Raw genomic sequence first — 19554 nt, forward strand, 5'->3', positions numbered from 1 at the left:
TCACATATTTGATTCCCATTAGAAACACAACTTAGGAGTTGATAAACAAAGACCTTCACTGAAAATACAATTACCAGTAAGTACACAAAAACACAACTTCGAAGTTGCTAAAAAACCTCTCATATTGTAATAGAAAAAATTAAATACAATAACCTAACTTGATAAGATACATTAAAAACACAATAAAATACAACATATATATACAATTGAAACAACATTTCCGCGCGAAGCGCGGACAAACCACTAGTATAGAAAGAAAATTGCATGGTTTACAAATTAAAAGACGAAGTAATCAACCAACCGAAGGCAAATAACTGAATGCCCCACCCACCTTTGGCTCCACGTATATGTGTATTTACAACTATATAATATCGAATCCTACTAAAATTCAATCACGTGATACCATATATACATCTCTAACATAGACTTGTCGTATCAGTGGTAGACGTATATTCAACATGTAAACATATGGATCCAAAACTATAGACGTATATTCAACAAAAACAACGTTGCTAAAAGAACAAAATAAATGTTTGATAAACAAGAAGAAAAACAAGAAGACAGAGGGAATCAAAAGAGGTAGAGAGATAGTGAAAGGTCCTTCTCATTTCAAGCCTACGTGATAAACACAGACGATGATGACATAAACTCTTTTTTTTTTTTGAACTTAATTTAGATGACATAAACTCTTACTATTAGGTTTTTGCATAAAATTTGTGAGCGGAGGTCAAGCTGCTCATTAAAGCAACATACCACTGAGATATCTTCAGATTATTCTTGACTAAATTTCAATACTAATTGGTTTTATAATCAAGGTTCTCAATCATATTCCATCTATCTTCATCAATAATAAAAATAATGCAGAATATTTAATGATCATAATATATTAAATAAGTAGAAATTTCATATAATTTTTTTCAAAACAGACAATAACCATTTTAAAGAATTTTTTATTGAGCCAAAATAAATACGTGGAAACATTAGTAGACACTTTTTTACAAAAAAAGAAAAAAGAAAACATCAGTAGGCACATTCGCGAGTCTCATGTGAACATTTGGACTCAGTACTGATACTTGACTTTGTTAAACTATCATTTAATAATCATCACAACTTTCAAACCTTTCCCCAAAAACTATCAATCTTTTCTCATTAAATGTTGCTTTCTAACTAAATTTTAACCCATCTGGTGATATGACGTATGGTGCCTTTATAACTATACGTCTATACGAAGCACAGATACCCAGTTATGCACATAATGTATATTGGCATACTAGCATGACGTAAGAAGATCTTGTCTGATAGTTCTCGTACGAGATGATCCAAAATCCGTCAGAGCTCTATCATTGTCGTCCTCGTGGACAACCTATGAATAAAAATATTTTTTTAAAAAAAATATAGTAAAATTTCATATTAACTGAACAGTATTGACCATTTTCAAAATAATTTTTAAATCATTAACGAACAGTCATTATTTTCGGCACTTACTCACAGTCCACACATCCCATATGTCAAAATAATGGCCAAATCATATACCTATATTTCCAATTTATAAAAACTGACAGTACTAATGTAGATTTGTATCATATGTTCAACTGTTTACGTATAATTGAAGTAAAACACACGACTGATAATTTTTGTTTTAAATTCAAATCTCGGTTAATTTAATAAGCATATCCAAAAGAAGGTTATGTAAAAAATCACACAAGATAAACTATCATTTTCAAATGTTGATATACTATGATTTTTTATATGGAAAAAGCGAAACAAAAGTTAAATGTTGATCACAGTAACTACGGTTTCAATGATAGTTTTTTTTTAAGTCCTCGGTTATAAAATGTATATAGATATGTGATAAATACTAAAAAATAATACATTTGTAATTTTCTGAAACGGAAAAACATGAAACGTGTTATTGATAGTCTGAATTTGTTAAATTAAATAACAAAAACATAATTCAGAACCTATATCACATCAATTTTACCCATAATTTAAAGAGATTTTTAAGAGCAATTTATGATACATGTAGCTGGAAAATCATCGTAACTGCTACAATCCGAGATCATGCAAGGATAGAAAACAGAGAAATGAATAAAAAAATGAGAACAACAACAAAACAAAAGGTAACCATTTATTATGATTTATTGAAATGAAAGTGGATGATACAAGAACTACAAATGTTACTAGCACTCAACGGACCATTAGATTTCATCCACTGGTCGGTTATATCCTCTGCTATCTTAACGGCGTCAAATGCCGTACCCAAGAGCCCTCTCTTCGTGAAACCCACAGTGTAGAGTCCATTCTCTCCTTTCCATCCGTTAGGAAACGGCGTCTTCGGCATTCCTTCTTTTGTGAAAAAACTATTTTCCTGTAAATTTCAAAGGATCATTTATACTTTTTCCATTACATAAAACAAATAAACACAAAAACAGGGAGAGAAGACGGTGAAAACAAGGAAAAAGACGAGAGAGTTGTTGTCTTTATACAAATATTTATAATTTTGGGGAATTCAAATAGTGAAAAAAGGTTTTAATCCATTCTGCATGGATAAAATTAGAGTTTTGGAATGTTGTTCCCTTTGTTGCATGTGTTACGTCCGTATCATAGAAAGCGATGGATGAGAAATGATAACACTAAAAACTATTACAATTATTCAATAGCCTTTGTACCTTATTTGCATGTGTGTGTCTATCAATATATTCGTATCCTTATCATTTCTACCATCACCATCACCGTTATTCTTGAAAATGAAGTTTATTTCAATTCCATGCGTATGCTATTGGTTCAAATAATTTCATCATCATCGCATATATATATGAGATCTATGTTGAAGAATGATTAGTATATGCTTTTAGTACCTTGAGCCAATCGGGTACATTACTCTTATACCCGGTCGCTAATATTATCGACTCGAACTCCATTTCTTGCCCATCCACAAACTTTGCTCCCTTCTTTGTTAATTCTTTCACCGCATGTCTCACCTAATAGTTATTAAACCATAAGACGAATCATTTATGTTAGAAAAATAAAAACAAAAGTCATAAAAATCAGCTATATTAAATAAACAAAGTACAAACGCGTGCATGAAAAAAAAGTATTTAATCTTTTCTTCCGAAAGACTTATATTCATTTATCAGGATGCTAGGTTTGATTCACATCTCTAATCTTTCTAGCTAAAAGCAGTTTAGACTTATATAAGTATTATTTAACAAGAAAACTATGATTATAAACTTACTCTAATTTGACCGGATTGTATCAAAGATATGGCGCCTACATCAAGAACCGGAGTTTTTCCGGTGGCGTTCTTGAGCTCAATTGGTCCGGTTTTGGGTCGTCGGAGGCCTAACCGGTCGGTATTGCCAAGATAAGAATTAGCAAGAAGCAGGAGAAAATTGTCCACCAGCTTTAGTGGAAACCATTTCAATAGTGTCATTGCTATTCCAAAACTCGAGAGACCAAAAAAGTCTCTTGGTAATACATGTAGCTGCGTCATTATAGTAATTAATTAAACCCGATTAGTTCAGCCTGATCATTTGTATGTACATTGATAATGAAAAACTGAACATAAATTAATTAGATGCTTACAGGGTTTCTAACAACCATATGAGGCAGAGCATTGTATCTACAAAGATCCAAGCATACCTCCATACCGGAATTTCCACAACCAACCACCAAAACCTTTCGGTTTGCAAACTCCGAACCGGATTTGTACGCACTGGTGTGAACAACCGGTCCAGTAAAATTCTTTAACCCCGGTATATCTGGTACCACCGGTTCAGCATTCTCCCCTGTTGCCACCACGAGCCACTTGGATGTGTACACAGCGTCTTGCGTCTTCACCTTCCATAGACAAGAGACGACATCGAACTCAGCTTTCTCGACGGGTTGGTTAAATACAGGTTTGATATTAAACCGGGCAGCGTAAGACTCAATGTAAGAGATGAATTGTTGCTTGGAGGGGTATCTCGGGAAGTTTTTGGGGAACTTCATAAGAGGAAGCTCGCAAAAGTGTTTAGGGAGGTGGAGCTTAAGACGGTCGTAGGTACGTTTTTGCCATAAAGAAGCTAAGCAATCGGTTCTCTCCAGTATAACCGATGGCACGCCTCGGTTTGACAAACACGCCGCTACGGATAAACCGGACGGACCGGCACCAACGATGATCGGACCGTTAACAAAGATTGGACTATGCTCAGCTTCTAAACAAGAGCTCATGTTTGATTAACAAGAGAGGGTAACTAATGAAAAAGGAGAAGAAAGAAATAAAGAAGCTGTCTATCTTTTCTCTGACGGTCACACGCACCTAAGAAGTGACCTGTTTTAGGGCTTCCCTTGAATGTTTCTCGGGAAATACCAAGAAGCGAAGTTGGTAAATATAAGATGAGGTGTAAATGGTAGAGATAGAGAGAGTGAGAAGGCGTGAGAGAAAAGGAAAGGATTGTGTGTGTGTTTTTCAAAGTAAATGGGTTTTATGGGGTTTTTATCTTCTTGTTGTTTGGGTATTGAGTTGATGTGTAACTGTATAGTGTAGGGAGCAGAGTAGGTCTAAGATGGGTGAAAATGGTGCAGATATTAAATATAACCACTTGTATAATCTTTGCCATAAATTATTTTCTAGTAGTCAAACTGTATTTTTCTACTATTAATGACTAGATTTTCTGCTATAAATGTCACTTAAGAAAATTCTTCTGCACTTACGTTGCTTGGCTTTACGGTCTACCATATCATGTTTGAACTTTGAACAAGATAAAACTTTAAAATGAATAGTGTTCATCTGAAAGTTTAAACATTGTCTTTTTAAGTTTAACAGTACAAACACCCCCTTAATATATTATGTATATATTTGTGTTGAAGTGTTTCATGGTGTATATCGTTTTTAATACTTGAATCCAGCAGATACGTTATCACAAGCTATAGCCGCAGCCAGAGAATGGGAGAACGCGCAGGAAAAGGAGGAAAAGCGAGCTCAGTTACCGTCTCAGTTTTGTGAGCGGGAGTTTGAAATAGTGGCAAACTCGGACGCTGCCTGGTCGGAATCTTCCAGAAACGCTGGCCTAGGATGGATTGTGAAGCACCGAGAACAGTGTACCAGAGAACAGAGTACCAGAGGACAAAGGGGCATCAGCTTCATTGCCTCTGTGCTCATAGCGGAGGGGCTTGCGCTTAGAGATGTGGTAATTGCCTGTCGGGACCAAGGCATGAAGAGGGTGAGGTTTGAATCGGACTCGGTACAATTGATCCAGGCTATCAACAGCAAAGAACCCCCCCTGAGCTCTATGGCATAGTAGAAGATATCCTCCTTTTAGCGAGGTCTTTTGATGATTCTGTATTTCTGTGGATTTCTCGTTTGAGGAATGTTGTGGCAGATTTGCTAGTAAAGAAAGCCCTATCTTTGTATGAACAAGAGGTGGTTGTGGATGTTTTAAATCCCCCACCTAACTAGTTGGAAGTTAATGAAGTTAGTTTGTGACAAAAAAAAAAAATATTCATCCCGTTTTTAGATTTTTATAATTAATCTTCTACCGAAAGTTTGTCGAGGTTAAGATAGTATTATAGAAGACTCAGGTAATTAACTTCCTACTAATTAACATTGCTTACCTAAACAAAGGTCTCTATAGATATGGTCTTCTGGCCCTTTTTCCATCATTTGTATTCATTGTGGTTTGTGGATCACTTTAGATAAACTTTCTTACAACTTAACAAATATTAAGCAAAAGGAATAAATGTGAATAACTGTAAGCTCTTCCGCTATACTTTTGCAACAACAAAAAAGGTGAAAAGAATCCAAATGTCACTAGAAGAAATAACAGATATTTCAGGATTATTTATATGAATATGTTAAGCCAATATTAATGAGTTCATACTTCATACGAATTATTTAGATAATTTGCGTTTTATAGCTTTATCGATATTATCTACTTTTCTTTAGCAGGGGTAACAGTTAATGAGGATTGTACCAACACACATAATTAATATTAGTAAGTAGATATGTGGAAAATGTAATTGCGTTGCGCATGACTGACCACTCCTTCGGTAAAATGTCAACTAATGCAGCCTACCTCCACTTCCCCTACGAACCTTTGAGGTTGCTATATAAATACTATTAAACATACTATATGCAAATGCATCATATTTCAAATGAACTTATGGCATCTCCAACTCCACTTCATATTTTATTCTAAAATTGAAAAAATAGAGTAATGAACAAAAAATAAAAAATTACTTCATTTATAGAGAAATACTTTTATTTTTTGTTAATACTTTATTTCTCACTTTATTTTTTATATTTTAGAGTAAAATATAGAGTGGAGTTGGAGATGCTCTTATACATTATGAATCATGTAATCCTACTACCAATCACATATATGCATAAATAGCTTACTGCCAACAGATTTCAGCTATATTTAATATGATGACATTTATAATATTATGCTGATAGAATCAAAACCATGAGATTAAGAAATCATTATTAATTAAACCAATACATTGGGATCTCACTCATCCAGGCTTTAAAGCCAAATAAGGTAATGTTATTTTATGTGCTTCTTAATTACTTGTTTAAGATATTTGCGTTAATTTGTTATATATATACACGTAATTTATAGGTAGAGTGCAGTCTACGCGAAAGAATGGACTGAAATATTATTTATAAGAAAAGAGAGACTGTGTCATATTTTAAAATGCTTGCGCATGTAGTGTTTTAAGAGTTAAATCAATGGTTTGGTGCATGCTAATTGCTAAAAATTCTCATTGAGTAAGGTTTGACATTATTATGAATATCATTTAACACAATTAAGACGTAAATTAAAAGATATCATACGTAAATGGTTAGATAGCCAACTACATTATCTTACTTTCAGGGTATTTATATAATGGAAACACAAATTAGACGTACATTTGACCTGTGTGCTTATTATTACATGGACCCAAATAAACACAAATGTTTACTCCAATCGACTAAAAAAATGTTTATTGTAAAATATAAGTAAGTGACTGTATGTCTTCATACTAACAATATTTAATTAGCATGCCAAGCTTTTTTCATGTATCATGCTTATCTATGGTACTCCGCATATATCTCTAATGATATATGCTCAAATGATCTACTCTGCAATTAATTTATAGTTAAGTAATTTACAAAAATATATCACATATATGTGGTGTTATTGTTATGTATGATAATTTTTCCACAAACACACGCGAGTCTCTCAAATGGAAACTCTTCTATCATCTCTCTTATTTCCAATATTTTGGTTTATTTTAATTGTGAGAGATTTTATAGAGACCCGTAGTGTAATGCTCTTATACACAATACATATTTACAATCAAACAACTTATAGAGTCATTATGTATGCATGCTTGGTATAGTAGAATGGGCCTTGTTTTTCTTTGTTAACTAAAATGGTCCTAAACTTACAGTTCAATAGAGCCTAGACTCATGACTAATCTAGGAGAAAATTACAAGCTATGCAAGTGTATCAGCTACTAGTAATCTACTTTACATGCATGTATTGATGGTCCCTTTGGTTAGACGAGGAATATTGTGGATCTTGGATGGATCAACATCAGCAATGCTGTATAAACTATCGATAATGGCAAAACAAGAATATTATATACTGTAGACAAAAGATTTTAGGTCCTACACAAGCGTCATATATCTTCCTCTGGCATCTTCTTCAATTTTCTCATTCTGCATCCTCCCGACTCAGTGCTCTTTGGAATTTTTCTGTCAGGCTTGAATTTCTCCCTCATTTTGTCTCATCATAGATCATAGTTACATGACCACACATATATATACACATACAGTGTATAATACTACGCAGGCTAGGAAGCTGATATATCTTAATTGGTAATTTTGGATCGATATGCAGTATGTTAGTATTGGACTATTACTCTTGACGTCGTATATAGCATTTCTAAGTAATTAAGTAACTCATATCAACATAAGTCACTTATTCTGTAAATTTAGTTAAATGAATTTTAGTATGGTACTAGATGTGGTATTGTATATGTTAATGACTGTTTAGTAACTTGGTTCAAACGACAAAGAAAAACATGGTTCAAACGAGCAGTGGATGTGTGAATGAAAATGTTTTCAAAACTTTTGGGTTTATTCATGGTTTACAACTTTACATACTTCTACAGAATATACAAAGAATTCATTTATGGCCGAAAAAGAATTGAACTACCATTAAAAGTGTCTCAAGTCCAAATTTTAGACTTAACCGCTATTAACTCCGACCGATTCAAGAAACCCGGATTTAGCATCCATGTCATACTAATCCACTTTCTATAATTTTTTTTGTGAAAGGCCATGTAAATTTTAATTTGTACACACATGATGTCTTATCCAAGATATGATCTTTTTATCCGTAGTAATGTATGAAAAAAATAGAATAGTATATGATGGATGGTGCTTAACTACTTATATAATTGAATGTATTTTTGTGTGAAGCATGACATCAATGTCCCTTGGTTTTTCAGCAAATTAATAATAAAATAAATTTACGTAATGTATAAAACTGTCCCAGAACACGTGAAGATTTCTGAAACTGGTTTTCATTTGCAAGTATCTCCCAAAATGAGATGGGGACGTTTTTGTTTTGATGAGTGCGGAACTACTTTAAAAAACCAAATATGTTAACTAAACAGGTAGATCACAAGCGTCTGTAGTCCAACGGTTAGGATAATTGCCTTCCAAGCAATAGACCCGGGTTCGACTCCCGGCAGACGCATGGATTTTGTTTTTTATTTCCATCTGGGCACTCAAAAAATTTACTATGTTGTTGGTTCAAATAATTCAAAGTTTTTTTTTTCAATCCCATGCCTATGTTGTTGGTTCAATCATCATCACACTTATAGACGATAACACGAGGAAGAATGATTAGACGTACTTGAGCCAATCGGGTGCATTACTCTTACACCCGGTCGCAAATATTATTGACTCAAATTCTATTTCCTTCCCGTCCAAACTTTGCCCACTTCTTCGTTATATTTTCCCACCGCATGTGTCACCTAGTGTTCATTAACCACAAGAAGAGTCATTTACTATGTTAGAAAATTTTAAACAGAAACTCATAACATTCAGCTATATTCATAATCACAAAATACAAACACACGCATGTAATAAGTTCAATATTACTAGGCAGTGCTGGCTATAAGGCTGTGATGCGAGTGCGCATTGGATCCTACATTTTTTTATATAAATTTCTTTACTATTTTAGGATCTGTAATTTTGAAATTCTTATAAACAAGTATACAACTTTTAAATTCACTCATGAAAGGCCCATTTTGTTCTAACCCAGGTCTGTTACCAGGATGCTACGTTTACTTCACTTCATATCTCTAGACTCTAATCTGTTTAGCTATAGAAGACTAATTTTTTTATGTAACAAAAAACTAGAATTATGAACTTACTCTAATTGACCGGATTGTATCAAAGATATGGCGCCTACATCAAGAACCGGAGTTTTTCAGGTGGCGTTCTTGAGCTGAATTGGTCCGGTTTTAGGTCCTCGGAGGCCTAGCCGGTCGGTATTGTCCAGCGTAGAATTAGCAAGAAGCACAAGCAAACTGCCCACCAGTTTTAGTAGTGTCATTTGTTATTCCAAAACTCGATAGACCAAAACAGTGTCTTGGTAATACATGCACGTGCGTCATTATAATAGTTAATTAAACCAGATCAGCTCAGCGTAGTTTTCTTTTTGTTTTTTGGGTCGAAATATTAAATTCTCAGCATAATCATGATAGTGAACTTTGATAACGAGCAACCTCTAAACACAACTAATTAATTACAGAGTTTCTAACGACCATATGAGGCAGATCATTGTATGTACAAAGATCCAAGCACATCTTAATACCGGAATATCTACAGCCAACCACCAAAACCTTCGGGTTTGCAAACTCCAAACCGGAAATGTATGCACTGCCATTGGTGTGAACAACCGGTCCAGTAAAATTCTCCAAAGCGGATATTTCTGATACCCCCGGTTCAGCGTTCTCCCGTGGGTTCAATTAATAATATAAACTATGCTTTTTGGTATTTTTTTTTTTTTTTTTTTGATCAACTTTGGTATTTTATTTGACCATTCAGAAATAGGGAGTTTTTTTTTCTGCTAATTTCAGTTTGTTAGGGACTTATATGATAGTTGTTCAAAAAATAAAATAAAAAGGGGACTTATATGATCATATTCCCCTAATTAATAATAATATTCCCAAAAAATGTCTAAAAATTATCAAAAATTTCTGAACGCATTGCAAGAAATGGCTACAAAAGAAAAATAATCATTTTCGACAAAAATAAAATATAATAAAATCCTAGTGAAAATTAGAATAGGGGAAGAAGTTGACGGGTTGACGGTTGAACAACGGTAGCCAATAGGAGATTACAACAGTACCCCTTAAGAGATTATAAAACAGAGTTTGAACACTTCACTTTCTTTTTTTTGTTCGCTCTCTTCCTCTCGCAACTTGAAGCACTTTCGTTTCTTCTTCCTCTCGAACTCGAAGTCTTACAGAAGCTGGGTTTCTGACATCGCTAACCACAAAACCGGTAACTAAATGCCTTTTCTTTGATTCTTTTTGATGAACTGATCATAGCGAAAGAGAAAGTTACGATCTTTTCTTTAGTTGGTTAGTTAGGTTTACGTGTAGATCAAGTTAGGTTACGCGATCGTCTTTCTCAAAGATTGTTTCAGTTTGGATTTGATCATGGCAAAGTTCTTTTTCTTTTTTGCTAAGTATCAATCTTCTTTGATAATGTGTACAGGTATGGATAACCAAGCGAAATGCTGCCTGGGCGCAATGATCCAGAAAACAGAAGAACAGGTGTTTGAGGGTGGATACGTGATTCATGGGAAGGATGAGAACGAGAGTCTAATCAAATTTACGTGCTCGGAACTTGATCTTCAAAATTGTAAAGATGTTTACGAAGCTTTGGACAATTTCGTCGGAGGAGTCGACAAAAACACAGTATTAACTCTCTGACCCTTTTCTTGAATTTGATGATATGCTTGTATAGCTAAGGTTATGATAGATAGATATGTTTTTTAAATTGGCAGGTGAATCTGAAGGAAAACGAAATGGACGAGGCATCACTTATGATGATCAAGGTTTGTGTTGATAGCGATCATGATAAAAGTTGCACATTCAAAACCCATAAAGAAGCTACCTTTGAAAGCTTTAAGGTACACGTACGTTATACTTCTTCGTGTTCTTTATTACTGAGATCCGTATCTTAATGAGCAAAAAAAAAACCCATCGTTTTGTTTTATAGGATGATGTGGCTGAATACTTTGGCGTTGAGGAGCATCGCCTCCGGTTCTACACTTCCGAAGCTGCCTCAAGTCTCGTTCTCTCAAGAAGCTATTCTGCTACAGTAGAGCAAGTGGTCAAGTCTGATACAGTGTTGGTCAAGTTTGATACAAAGCCAGGAGTAACCGGTATCTGTGACCTGTGCCCAAGGGTCAATTTAGATGATGTCCTGGATATGGAAGACTATGGGCGAGAACCGAGAGTCATCAAACCAAAAGCAACAAAAAGGCCATCCAAGAGGTACAACAAGTAGACAAACAAGCCTTCTTTGTCAGATCCTGGTTGCTTCATCACCATCTTAACTCAGCCTATTTGCACTATCTTCTTCCTCTCTATGTTGCCATTTTGAGATTTGTTAATGGGGTCATCACTTGCATTGTAAATGACTAATAGCATTGTAAATCAGAAAAGAATAACACAATAATTCAGGCAGGAAACATGTGTCATATTATTATTGTTTTTGACTATATTTGTTTTACAAGAGAATGTCTGATACTAAGGATTTGATCACCGTGCTTGGTTATGCTTTAGTTTCTGATGGTTTAATCAGAAGAACGCAATGCTCAGTTTCATCCTGAGAAATGTGATGCGACTCGTTTAGCTGAAAGAAAAATCCAATTAAATATCCAAAACAAACCATAAAATACAGAGATTGGTTATCACAATACAAAGTTTGAGATAAGACATAGACATAAGAAGAATTAAAAAGCAAGAAGTGAAAGAAACCAATCACAAGCGCACAAACTCAAGCCGACATGTGCAACCACAACTCATCCTGGACATCAAGTCTATCAGTGTACGGTATTTCTCCCTCAAATTGGTGATTTTTCGGTATAATGTCATCTTCTTTAGGTGTTTTGACTTGTCTAAAATGTAAATCGCCGCTTCTTTCTCTGCTTCTGTTCCTCTGTACCCAATCCACTCAACAATTTCGAGACTAGACACCAAACATTCAGGAACACAACACGGTTTCTCCCATTGAACTTCAAAACCCCTTTGAGCTTCAAAATCCCACTGAGGCCCACACTCTCTGAACATGCCGCAGTTTTTCTGAGATATCAACAAAATGAAAAACAAAAATATATATAAGTATGGGGAAAAAAAAATAAAATGGAAGCATTATTTATGTATGTAGCAAGATAACTTACTCGACTTAACCTCAAAACTCGCAGTTTAGGGGAATGTCTTAGTACAAGAGACAACCAATCTGAAGAGCAATTAGTGCATAGCTCTAGATACTCGACCTGACAGAGAAACTCAAAAGATTTTGGCGTCGTGGCTCCTGAAGTAAGACATAAGGAAAGATGTTTGGCTGAAGTTAGACATCCCATAAGCTTCTCGGAGTCCTCTTGTCTAATCTTGATTTCTGCCTTAACCAGCTTAGGCATTTTCACTAATGAACGGAAGTGACCAAATTTATCCAAAACTTTCAAGGTCTTTAGAGCAGGAGCATTAACGACATACTCGCAGTCATATATTAACCCATCGCTATCTGGTCTTTGCATGATGTACAAGTTTTGCAATGACGGGATCGCAATTGCGAAGGTTGTCACACGGTCTTCCGACCATCGACATACAGTCAGCGTTTCGAGGATAGGGCAAGCGGATAAAAGCCTATGAACGAGTCCATCCCTAGAGACGAATTTGACACATACGAGGGACAGAGTCTTGAGTGTCTGGAGAAATACTGTCGAAGGAATATCGCAAATCGACACTTGTTGGAGACATAAAACCACGAGTCCTTTACATGTAAATAAACTCCTAGGACACGGCAGCAATGAAGTGCGGCGGAAACCGTAACGAAGAAGCTCGAGATCACGAACCTGTCTAGCTGCTGCGATACTAACCCATCTTTCATTTTCTTCAGGGTCATAGCTATTCTCATCGAGTCTGAGGTTGAGTGTTTCTAGAACTGGAGCCTTGCTTAGCATCAGAAAGTTGTTGATCAAATCTGAACTTGACGCGTCAAGCCTTGGAACAAGTTTCCACAGAGAACGCCATCGTTTTGACACAAGACTCGTACCCACAACTTCTTTCGTATTCTCTATCAATGACAGTATCTTCACGAGCAAATCGTCACTCAGCTCACATATAATGCTCATATTTAAACCAACCAACCCCTCCAAACTCGATATATATAAATTCGAATTTGCCTTGGATTCTATTGGGAACCAGATCGAATCCTAGCAAATCTACAAAAATAATTCGTAAATTTTATGAGAAAAAGATCTAACCTTTCTTTTTAATAGGGAAAATAAAAGAGCTAACCTTTTTCTTTCGTCTGTCTCGTAAACAAGCTTTGATCTCTCTTCCAGAGATTATGTTTGGTTTTTCTTCTTTTTTCTTCGGCCATTCGTTATATATTAAAAACCCAACTGGGCTATTAATTAAAGAAAATAAGATACGTCTTTACCAAATCTCTTAACCAAGTATATCTTTTCAATTATGTTTTACAATTTCCTCAACCAACAATGAAATAATAGATAATTTATTTTTATAAAAAATAAATAAATGTTAAAGAGCGGAGAAACAACAACATAAAAGGATAATTGGCAATAATTCAAAACAAATTATTGGAAATATGATTTTAATTTTCCCAACAAAAAGTCCTTTAACATATGGTATCATGTAAGGTACTCTTATCCAAAATATGTTATGTTATTCGTACTGTATGAAAAAAGAAAATAAAAAGTTTAATGGATATTGTCAAGTACATATCGAAAGTGTACTTATGTTAAGTACCTCCCGTAAAATCTAGAGTCTCAAAAGTGTATCTTAAGTCAAGTACAAAACAATCTAGTCTTATGTCAAGTACAAAAGATGAGACATGGACGTCTTTGTCTTGACCATTCCGTAATATTTTACTTTGCCAACTAAGAGAAAATAAAAATGCTGAAGAATGCGTCTGTAAAGTTTAATTGGGTTAAAGGACGGTGTGGGCTTAGTTGAGGCCCAATAGCGTTAGTCCACAGTTATAACATGTCCATAGATGTGTGATAAATAAAAATAATGCATTTGTAATTTTCTGAACAGAACATTTCCAAAACGGAAAAACTAGAAATGTGTTATTGATAGTATGAGTTTATTAAATTAAATATACAGCTATTTCGCATAAATTTACCCATAATTTAAAGAGATTTTTAAGAGCAATTTTCGATACATGGTAGCTGAAAATCATGGTAACTAGTACTACATATTTCTTAAATCAATGACAGTATCTTCCTGAGATAATCGTCACTCAGCTCACATATACTGCTCATATTTAGACCAACTAACCCTCCAAACTTGATATATTAAACTGATTTTGCCTTGGATTCAATTGGGAACCAGATCGAACCCTAGTAAATCCAGAATAAGAATCACCAAAACTTTGTAAATTTTATGAAAGAAAATACTTTTAATCGGGAAAATAAAAAGAGCTAACCTCTTTCTTTCGTTTGGCTTGATTTCTCTTCCAGAAATTAGGTTTGGTTTTGATTAGCTCAGTCCAGATAAGTTCATACTTCCATTGTTTTGGTTAAGATAAGTCTTTACCAAATCACTTAATATATTTTCAACTATGTTTTACAATTTCCTCAACCAGCAATGAAATAATTATATTCCTTACCTTAAAAAACGTTCAATAGTTAAAACAAGAAAATAATATGATTTAATAAATTATTTAACAAATTATATTCAGATTATTATTTTAACATATAATTTAATAAATTATGTTCACTTTATTACTTATAAAAGTATTGAATCAAGAAAACAAAATTTCTTAAGTTTTGTCTTTTTATTTTTCTTACTAATTTTAAAAAATTACAAAACGTATAACTTCACTATTTATTTTATTTTATGTATCATGTAAAATAATATTAAGAACAAATCTGTATTTTTTTATTCTCGATTATTTGTATCAAGCAAAATAGATGATATATCCGCAGATATTTATGAAATATCTGTATATTTTTCGTATACGTATTTTCGGAGCAAAAAAATCAAAAATTAAATATCTACATATAGCATATAAAACTAATCACAAATATTAAAAATATTGATAGTATTTGCTCAATGTCCACCCGTATTTCTTTGTACCCAATAATACTCAACATTTTCAAAGCATTATACTAAACATGCAGGAACACAACGTTGTCGCTCCTATGTTATCCACTTCTCTATAGTTTTCTTGTGAACGGCCAAGTAAAATTTAAGTATGATAAAATGATATTCTTACATGATACGTTATCCAAAATATGCTATTTTACTCGTACTGCATGAAAAAAGAATATAATAAAAAGTTTAATGGATGTTGTCAAGTACATACCTGCCAAAAGTGTTATCTTATGTCATTCATGCATCTCCCAAAAAATCTACAGTCTCAAAAGTGCATCTTATGGCAAGTACCAAAGATGAGACAGGGACGTCTTTGCGGAACAGTATCACGACAAAAAAAGTTAAATAAAAACACCAAACAAAAGCGTCTGTAGTCCAACGGTTAGGATAATTGCCTTCCAAGCAATAGACCCGGGTTCGACTCCCGGCAGACGCAATTTTATTTAACTCCTAATTTCTTTTTTTTTGGCCAAAATTATCCTCTAATTTCAAATTTCAAATTTCAATCTAAGAAGTAGAAGATCACACTCCCCTCTTATTTTCCACCCTCAATTTAAAGTATGGCAATAGTGAACTCTCTAAGCGATAGAGAAGGTTGGAGATGTGTGGGCTTAGTTGAGGCCCAGTATCTATTAGAGGCCCAATAGCGTTATGTCTGAACAGAGTCTCCTATATATAAATAAAAGCCTCCCTTCAACTTTTTGTTTCCTTCTTTGTCCTTACAACGCCGGATCTGTCTCCCCTTCATTCTCGCCGTACTATAGTTTACTAGATTCTCCGAGCAACCGGCGTCGGCGATGGGAACTGGGAGAGAAGCCAGCGTATCGATAGATGGAGTCAGAGACAAAAACATGATGCAGCTTAAGAAGCTCAACACTGTTCTGTTCCCTGTTCGATACAACGACAAGTACTACGCTGACGCAATCTCATCCGGCGAATTCGCCAAGCTTGGTTCGTCTTCTGTCTTTATGGATCAATGTTCTCTTCCCTTTAATAGAATAAAGTTAGTTGCTTTGGGAGTGATGAGCTGTTATGTGATTAGGCTTTGGTAGACAAGTTAGAAGATTCTATAGAAGAGATGCCTTTTCGATTTAATCTGTTTGCCTTCTTTTTTAAACAGTTGTTACTTATGAGCTGTTATGTGATTTGGCCAATTCAGTTGCATCTCTTGTCTCTATTGATGTTTTAGAGATGTTTTTTTTTTTTGCTTCTTCTCAGCTTATTACAGTGACATATGTGTTGGAGCTATTGCTTGTCGGCTGGAGACGAAAGGAGGGACCATGAGAGTGTATATAATGACTCTTGGTGTTCTTGCACCATACCGCGGCATTGGCATTGGTGAGTCACATACCAAACTTGAATCTTTGCACCGAGAAAACAGGAATGATATGTCTTTTAATTTAAACAAAACATTTTCTTTTGCAGGCTCAAAGCTGTTGAATCATGTTCTTGACATGTGCTCCAAGCAAAATGTGTCTGAGATATACTTGCATGTTCAGACGAACAACGAAGATGCGATCAAGTTCTACAAGAAGTTTGGGTTTGACATCACAGATACCATTCCAGACTATTACATCAACATCGAGCCTAGAGACTGCTATGTTGTCACCAAGTCCTTTGCTCAAATCTGAAGACAACAAATGATGACAGTAAACGTGACTTGGGGGAAGCCATTCCTCCCCCACAGTTTGTTTGCTCAATTTTCAAGTCTATTCTTAACGTTACAAACTTACAATGCGTCTGTTTCCTAAGTTTTGCTTGTTTTTGATGTCCTTAACTGATGTTTCTCTGTACCTAGTGATCTGTTACCCCCTTGGTTTTGGACCTTTTGATTGGGGAAGTTTTGACTTTGCAACTCTTATTTTACTTAACTAAGCCAATTCAACATTCTTGCTCTGATTCTCATATTCATACAAAGCAAAAAATGCAGCAGATGAAACGTCTGCTGATCTGAGCGCTAAGATCAATATGCAAACAAACTGTGGGGCTACATGAATGTATATGCCTTACATGAATATATATGCCTTGATAAATCTTTGGCCAAGAGAACGCTTCGGAAGTCTTTAAAGGAATGTCAAAGAAGCTGTTTGGAAAGCTACATGTATATATATGCCTTGCACAAGCTTGATTAGCCAAAACTGAAGCACGGGCTGAGGAAGCAGAATCCAAATACCAAAAGCTAGACGAAAGCATAAAGGAGCTCCAAGACACTCTAGAAAAGTTATCATCGGTTGTGACACACTTGAGGGACTCAGATCTTCAACTAGAACATGCATTTACAGCCGTTGATGCAAGTATAGAAAAGCAAAATCTGTTATACTCTACTGTTTCTGATATGGAGGATGTGATCAACGATCTAAATCCAAAGTCTTGAAGGCTGAAAACAAGGCTGACTGTGTTTTTTTACTAGGGATGGGCGTTCGGATTTAGGTTTATTCGGATTTCGGATTAAAAATTACAGTCAAATTCGGATATTTATTAATTTTAATTCGGATTCGGATAATCCGATTACATTATTTTTTAAATTTTAAATTTATATATACTTTAAATTTTTCAAAATCTAAAAATAAAAAATATATTACATATAAATTCGAAAAAATATATGCCAAAATACTTAGAGAAATTCACAAAAATAGATTTCCAAGGAGAAAAACGACCAAAATAAGTTTTATTGAAGAGTAAATATGCATTTATACCCTTAGGATTAATTAATTTAAGACTTAGGATTTAGAGCTAAGGGGTTATGTTTTGGGATGAGTTCAAAATTTTAAAAATAAAAGAACTAAAATTAAATTTTAAAAATAAAAAAGGCTATTTTGGTCATTTTATTTTTGAAATGCTATTTTTGTGACAAAAAATTAAAAAGGTCTGTTTGAGAAGATTGACCAAATACTTAAGTTTAACATATAAATTGGTTTGACTTGAATATTTGGATAGAGAATCAACAGATATTTTCAAATATTGTTTTTTGTGTTCTGAGTTTTGTTTAGTAATTTTAGACATTTACTTTGTACTATTTGTATATATTTTTAAATATTCAAATATTTTGAACAACTTCAAATCATCTTATATATTTAATATATATGTATATATTAAATCTAAAAATATTTAATATATTTAAGTATGTAAATCAATTTCGGATATATTCGGGTGCCCGAAGTATTTCGGTTCAGATCGAATTCGGTTTAGGTTCTCTTGATATTAAAATTTTGAACTCGTTCAGATATCTGAACAATTTCGGTTCTGATTCAATACTACTTTTTTGGATCGGATTCTGTTTATTTCTTCGGATTCAAGGTTTTTTTTTTGCAAGCCATACCCAAAAACTGGTTACAAGTACATGCAACGTATCTTAAAACAAGGCTCATGCAGCGTGTGAAATGTAAAAAAGAAACAATTTTTTTTTCAAGTTCAGTAGTCTTTACAAGTTAAGAGTAAACAAATTTGTGTTTTTGACAAATTATAAAAATCTTATAATTTTATTAATTTTTTGAAATCATATTTATCTTGTTTTTTGTTTTCAGGTTTCATATTAATCTTGTTAAAGATTTTCTAAAGGTTACCGAATTATTATAAATAATTTTGTTTTTATTTATTTAATAAAGAAATTGTTTTTAATAGTTATCATTGGAAAACCAAATATGGAGAATGAAATGTACGTAGACTAAGAAATGTGACATAATATCAGTAAATGAATATAAAAATTATGTTTGAAAAAAGACTAATTATAGCCGTTGAAATTTTTTTAACCTCTTTTTAAATTTGTTATAAAGAGCCGTTGTTGCAAGCGAAGTGATCATCTACATTACTTTCTCTGCAAGCAAAGGCTAAGGCTAGGGTTTGTGTACTGAAGCGACGATCGAAAACGATGAAATCATCAACGGAGAAATCTGGAAAGGGTAATGAGTTTTCTTAGCGTTTCATTTAATAATTGCTCAACAAGATTTGTTTCATCTCATGTTTGAATTTTCTTTGCAGCGGCGGCTCCAGCGGAGAAAGCTCGCGAGAAGAAGTGGCGATGGTACCAACGTGGAGCGAAGATCCACCACGCAAACAAGTATCGAAAGGGGGCTTGTGCAAAGTAAGAAACGTGTTGGTGATGTTTCTTGTTTCTTTTCTTTCTTTTTTTTTTTTTTTTTTTGAGTATTC

General features: G+C 34.1%; 4 protein-coding genes and 2 non-coding genes across 7 annotated transcripts; 4 read left to right on the forward strand and 2 right to left on the reverse strand.

Moving 5' to 3' along the window:
* Nucleotides 1-1804: 1804 nt before the first annotated feature.
* LOC103850766 (probable indole-3-pyruvate monooxygenase YUCCA4) lies at nucleotides 1805-8436 on the reverse strand. The gene is made up of 4 exons (XM_009127551.3): nucleotides 3586-8436; nucleotides 3236-3484; nucleotides 2859-2981; nucleotides 1805-2368 (listed from the first exon to the last, which is right to left on the reverse strand). Exons 1-4 carry the CDS (start codon nucleotides 4210-4212, stop codon nucleotides 2132-2134), a joined length of 1236 nt encoding a protein of 411 aa, XP_009125799.1. The 5' UTR covers nucleotides 4213-8436; the 3' UTR covers nucleotides 1805-2131.
* Nucleotides 8437-8450: 14 nt separating this feature from the next.
* On the forward strand, nucleotides 8451-11989 carry LOC117132125. 2 transcript variants are annotated; one of them, XM_033285719.1, is made up of 4 exons: nucleotides 8451-10549; nucleotides 10766-10968; nucleotides 11058-11183; nucleotides 11273-11989. In XM_033285719.1, exons 2-4 carry the CDS (start codon nucleotides 10768-10770, stop codon nucleotides 11561-11563), a joined length of 618 nt encoding a protein of 205 aa, XP_033141610.1. In that variant the 5' UTR covers nucleotides 8451-10549; nucleotides 10766-10767; the 3' UTR covers nucleotides 11564-11989. The 2 variants fall into 2 exon arrangements, with proteins under 2 accessions (XP_033141610.1, XP_033141609.1); XM_033285718.1 differs by lacking the exon at nucleotides 8451-10549 and having other exon boundaries at nucleotides 10656-10968.
* Nucleotides 8661-8732, forward strand: TRNAG-UCC. Its single transcript has one exon. It is a non-coding gene; the product is annotated as a tRNA-Gly (tRNA).
* On the reverse strand, nucleotides 10726-13673 carry LOC103850768 (putative FBD-associated F-box protein At5g56440). The gene is made up of 3 exons (XM_009127553.3): nucleotides 13579-13673; nucleotides 12459-13502; nucleotides 10726-12360 (listed from the first exon to the last, which is right to left on the reverse strand). The coding sequence occupies exons 2-3, from the start codon at nucleotides 13410-13412 to the stop codon at nucleotides 12040-12042; spliced, it is 1275 nt and encodes a 424-aa protein (XP_009125801.1). The 5' UTR covers nucleotides 13413-13502; nucleotides 13579-13673; the 3' UTR covers nucleotides 10726-12039.
* A 2096-nt stretch (nucleotides 13674-15769) lies between these two features.
* On the forward strand, nucleotides 15770-15841 carry TRNAG-UCC. Its single transcript has one exon. It is a non-coding gene; the product is annotated as a tRNA-Gly (tRNA).
* Nucleotides 15842-16102: 261 nt separating this feature from the next.
* LOC103850769 (N-alpha-acetyltransferase 50) lies at nucleotides 16103-17294 on the forward strand. Its single transcript, XM_009127555.3, has 3 exons — nucleotides 16103-16356; nucleotides 16624-16743; nucleotides 16831-17294. Exons 1-3 carry the CDS (start codon nucleotides 16203-16205, stop codon nucleotides 17034-17036), a joined length of 480 nt encoding a protein of 159 aa, XP_009125803.1. The 5' UTR covers nucleotides 16103-16202; the 3' UTR covers nucleotides 17037-17294.
* The last annotated feature ends 2260 nt before the right edge of the window (nucleotides 17295-19554 follow it).

The sequence above is a fragment of the Brassica rapa genome, chromosome A02, assembly GCF_000309985.2.
Source record: "Brassica rapa cultivar Chiifu-401-42 chromosome A02, CAAS_Brap_v3.01, whole genome shotgun sequence".
In the NCBI taxonomy this organism is placed as follows: domain Eukaryota; kingdom Viridiplantae; phylum Streptophyta; class Magnoliopsida; order Brassicales; family Brassicaceae; genus Brassica; species Brassica rapa.

Bases quoted from the DNA above. Each gene is read 5' to 3' on its own strand.
- LOC103850766 (XM_009127551.3), bottom strand. From the start codon at position 4,212: ATGAGCTCTTGTTTAGAAGCTGAGCATAGTCCAATCTTTGTTAACGGT. The intron at 3,485-3,585 runs GTAAGCATCTAA...ATAATGACGCAG, and splicing joins ATATGGTTGTTAGAAACCCT to CTACATGTATTACCAAGAGA. The intron at 2,369-2,858 runs GTACTAAAAGCA...TGAAATTTACAG, and splicing joins ATGTACCCGATTGGCTCAAG to GAAAATAGTTTTTTCACAAA.
- LOC117132125 (XM_033285718.1), top strand. From the start codon at position 10,708: ATGGCAAAGTTCTTTTTCTTTTTTGCTAAGTATCAATCTTCTTTGATA. The intron at 10,969-11,057 runs GTATTAACTCTC...TTAAATTGGCAG, and splicing joins GAGGAGTCGACAAAAACACA to GTGAATCTGAAGGAAAACGA. The intron at 11,184-11,272 runs GTACACGTACGT...TTTGTTTTATAG, and splicing joins CTACCTTTGAAAGCTTTAAG to GATGATGTGGCTGAATACTT.
- LOC103850768 (XM_009127553.3), bottom strand. From the start codon at position 13,412: ATGAGCATTATATGTGAGCTGAGTGACGATTTGCTCGTGAAGATACTG. The intron at 12,361-12,458 runs GTAAGTTATCTT...TTGATATCTCAG, and splicing joins GAGTTTTGAGGTTAAGTCGA to AAAAACTGCGGCATGTTCAG.
- LOC103850769 (XM_009127555.3), top strand. From the start codon at position 16,203: ATGGGAACTGGGAGAGAAGCCAGCGTATCGATAGATGGAGTCAGAGAC. The intron at 16,357-16,623 runs GTTCGTCTTCTG...GCTTCTTCTCAG, and splicing joins CGGCGAATTCGCCAAGCTTG to CTTATTACAGTGACATATGT. The intron at 16,744-16,830 runs GTGAGTCACATA...TTTCTTTTGCAG, and splicing joins ATACCGCGGCATTGGCATTG to GCTCAAAGCTGTTGAATCAT.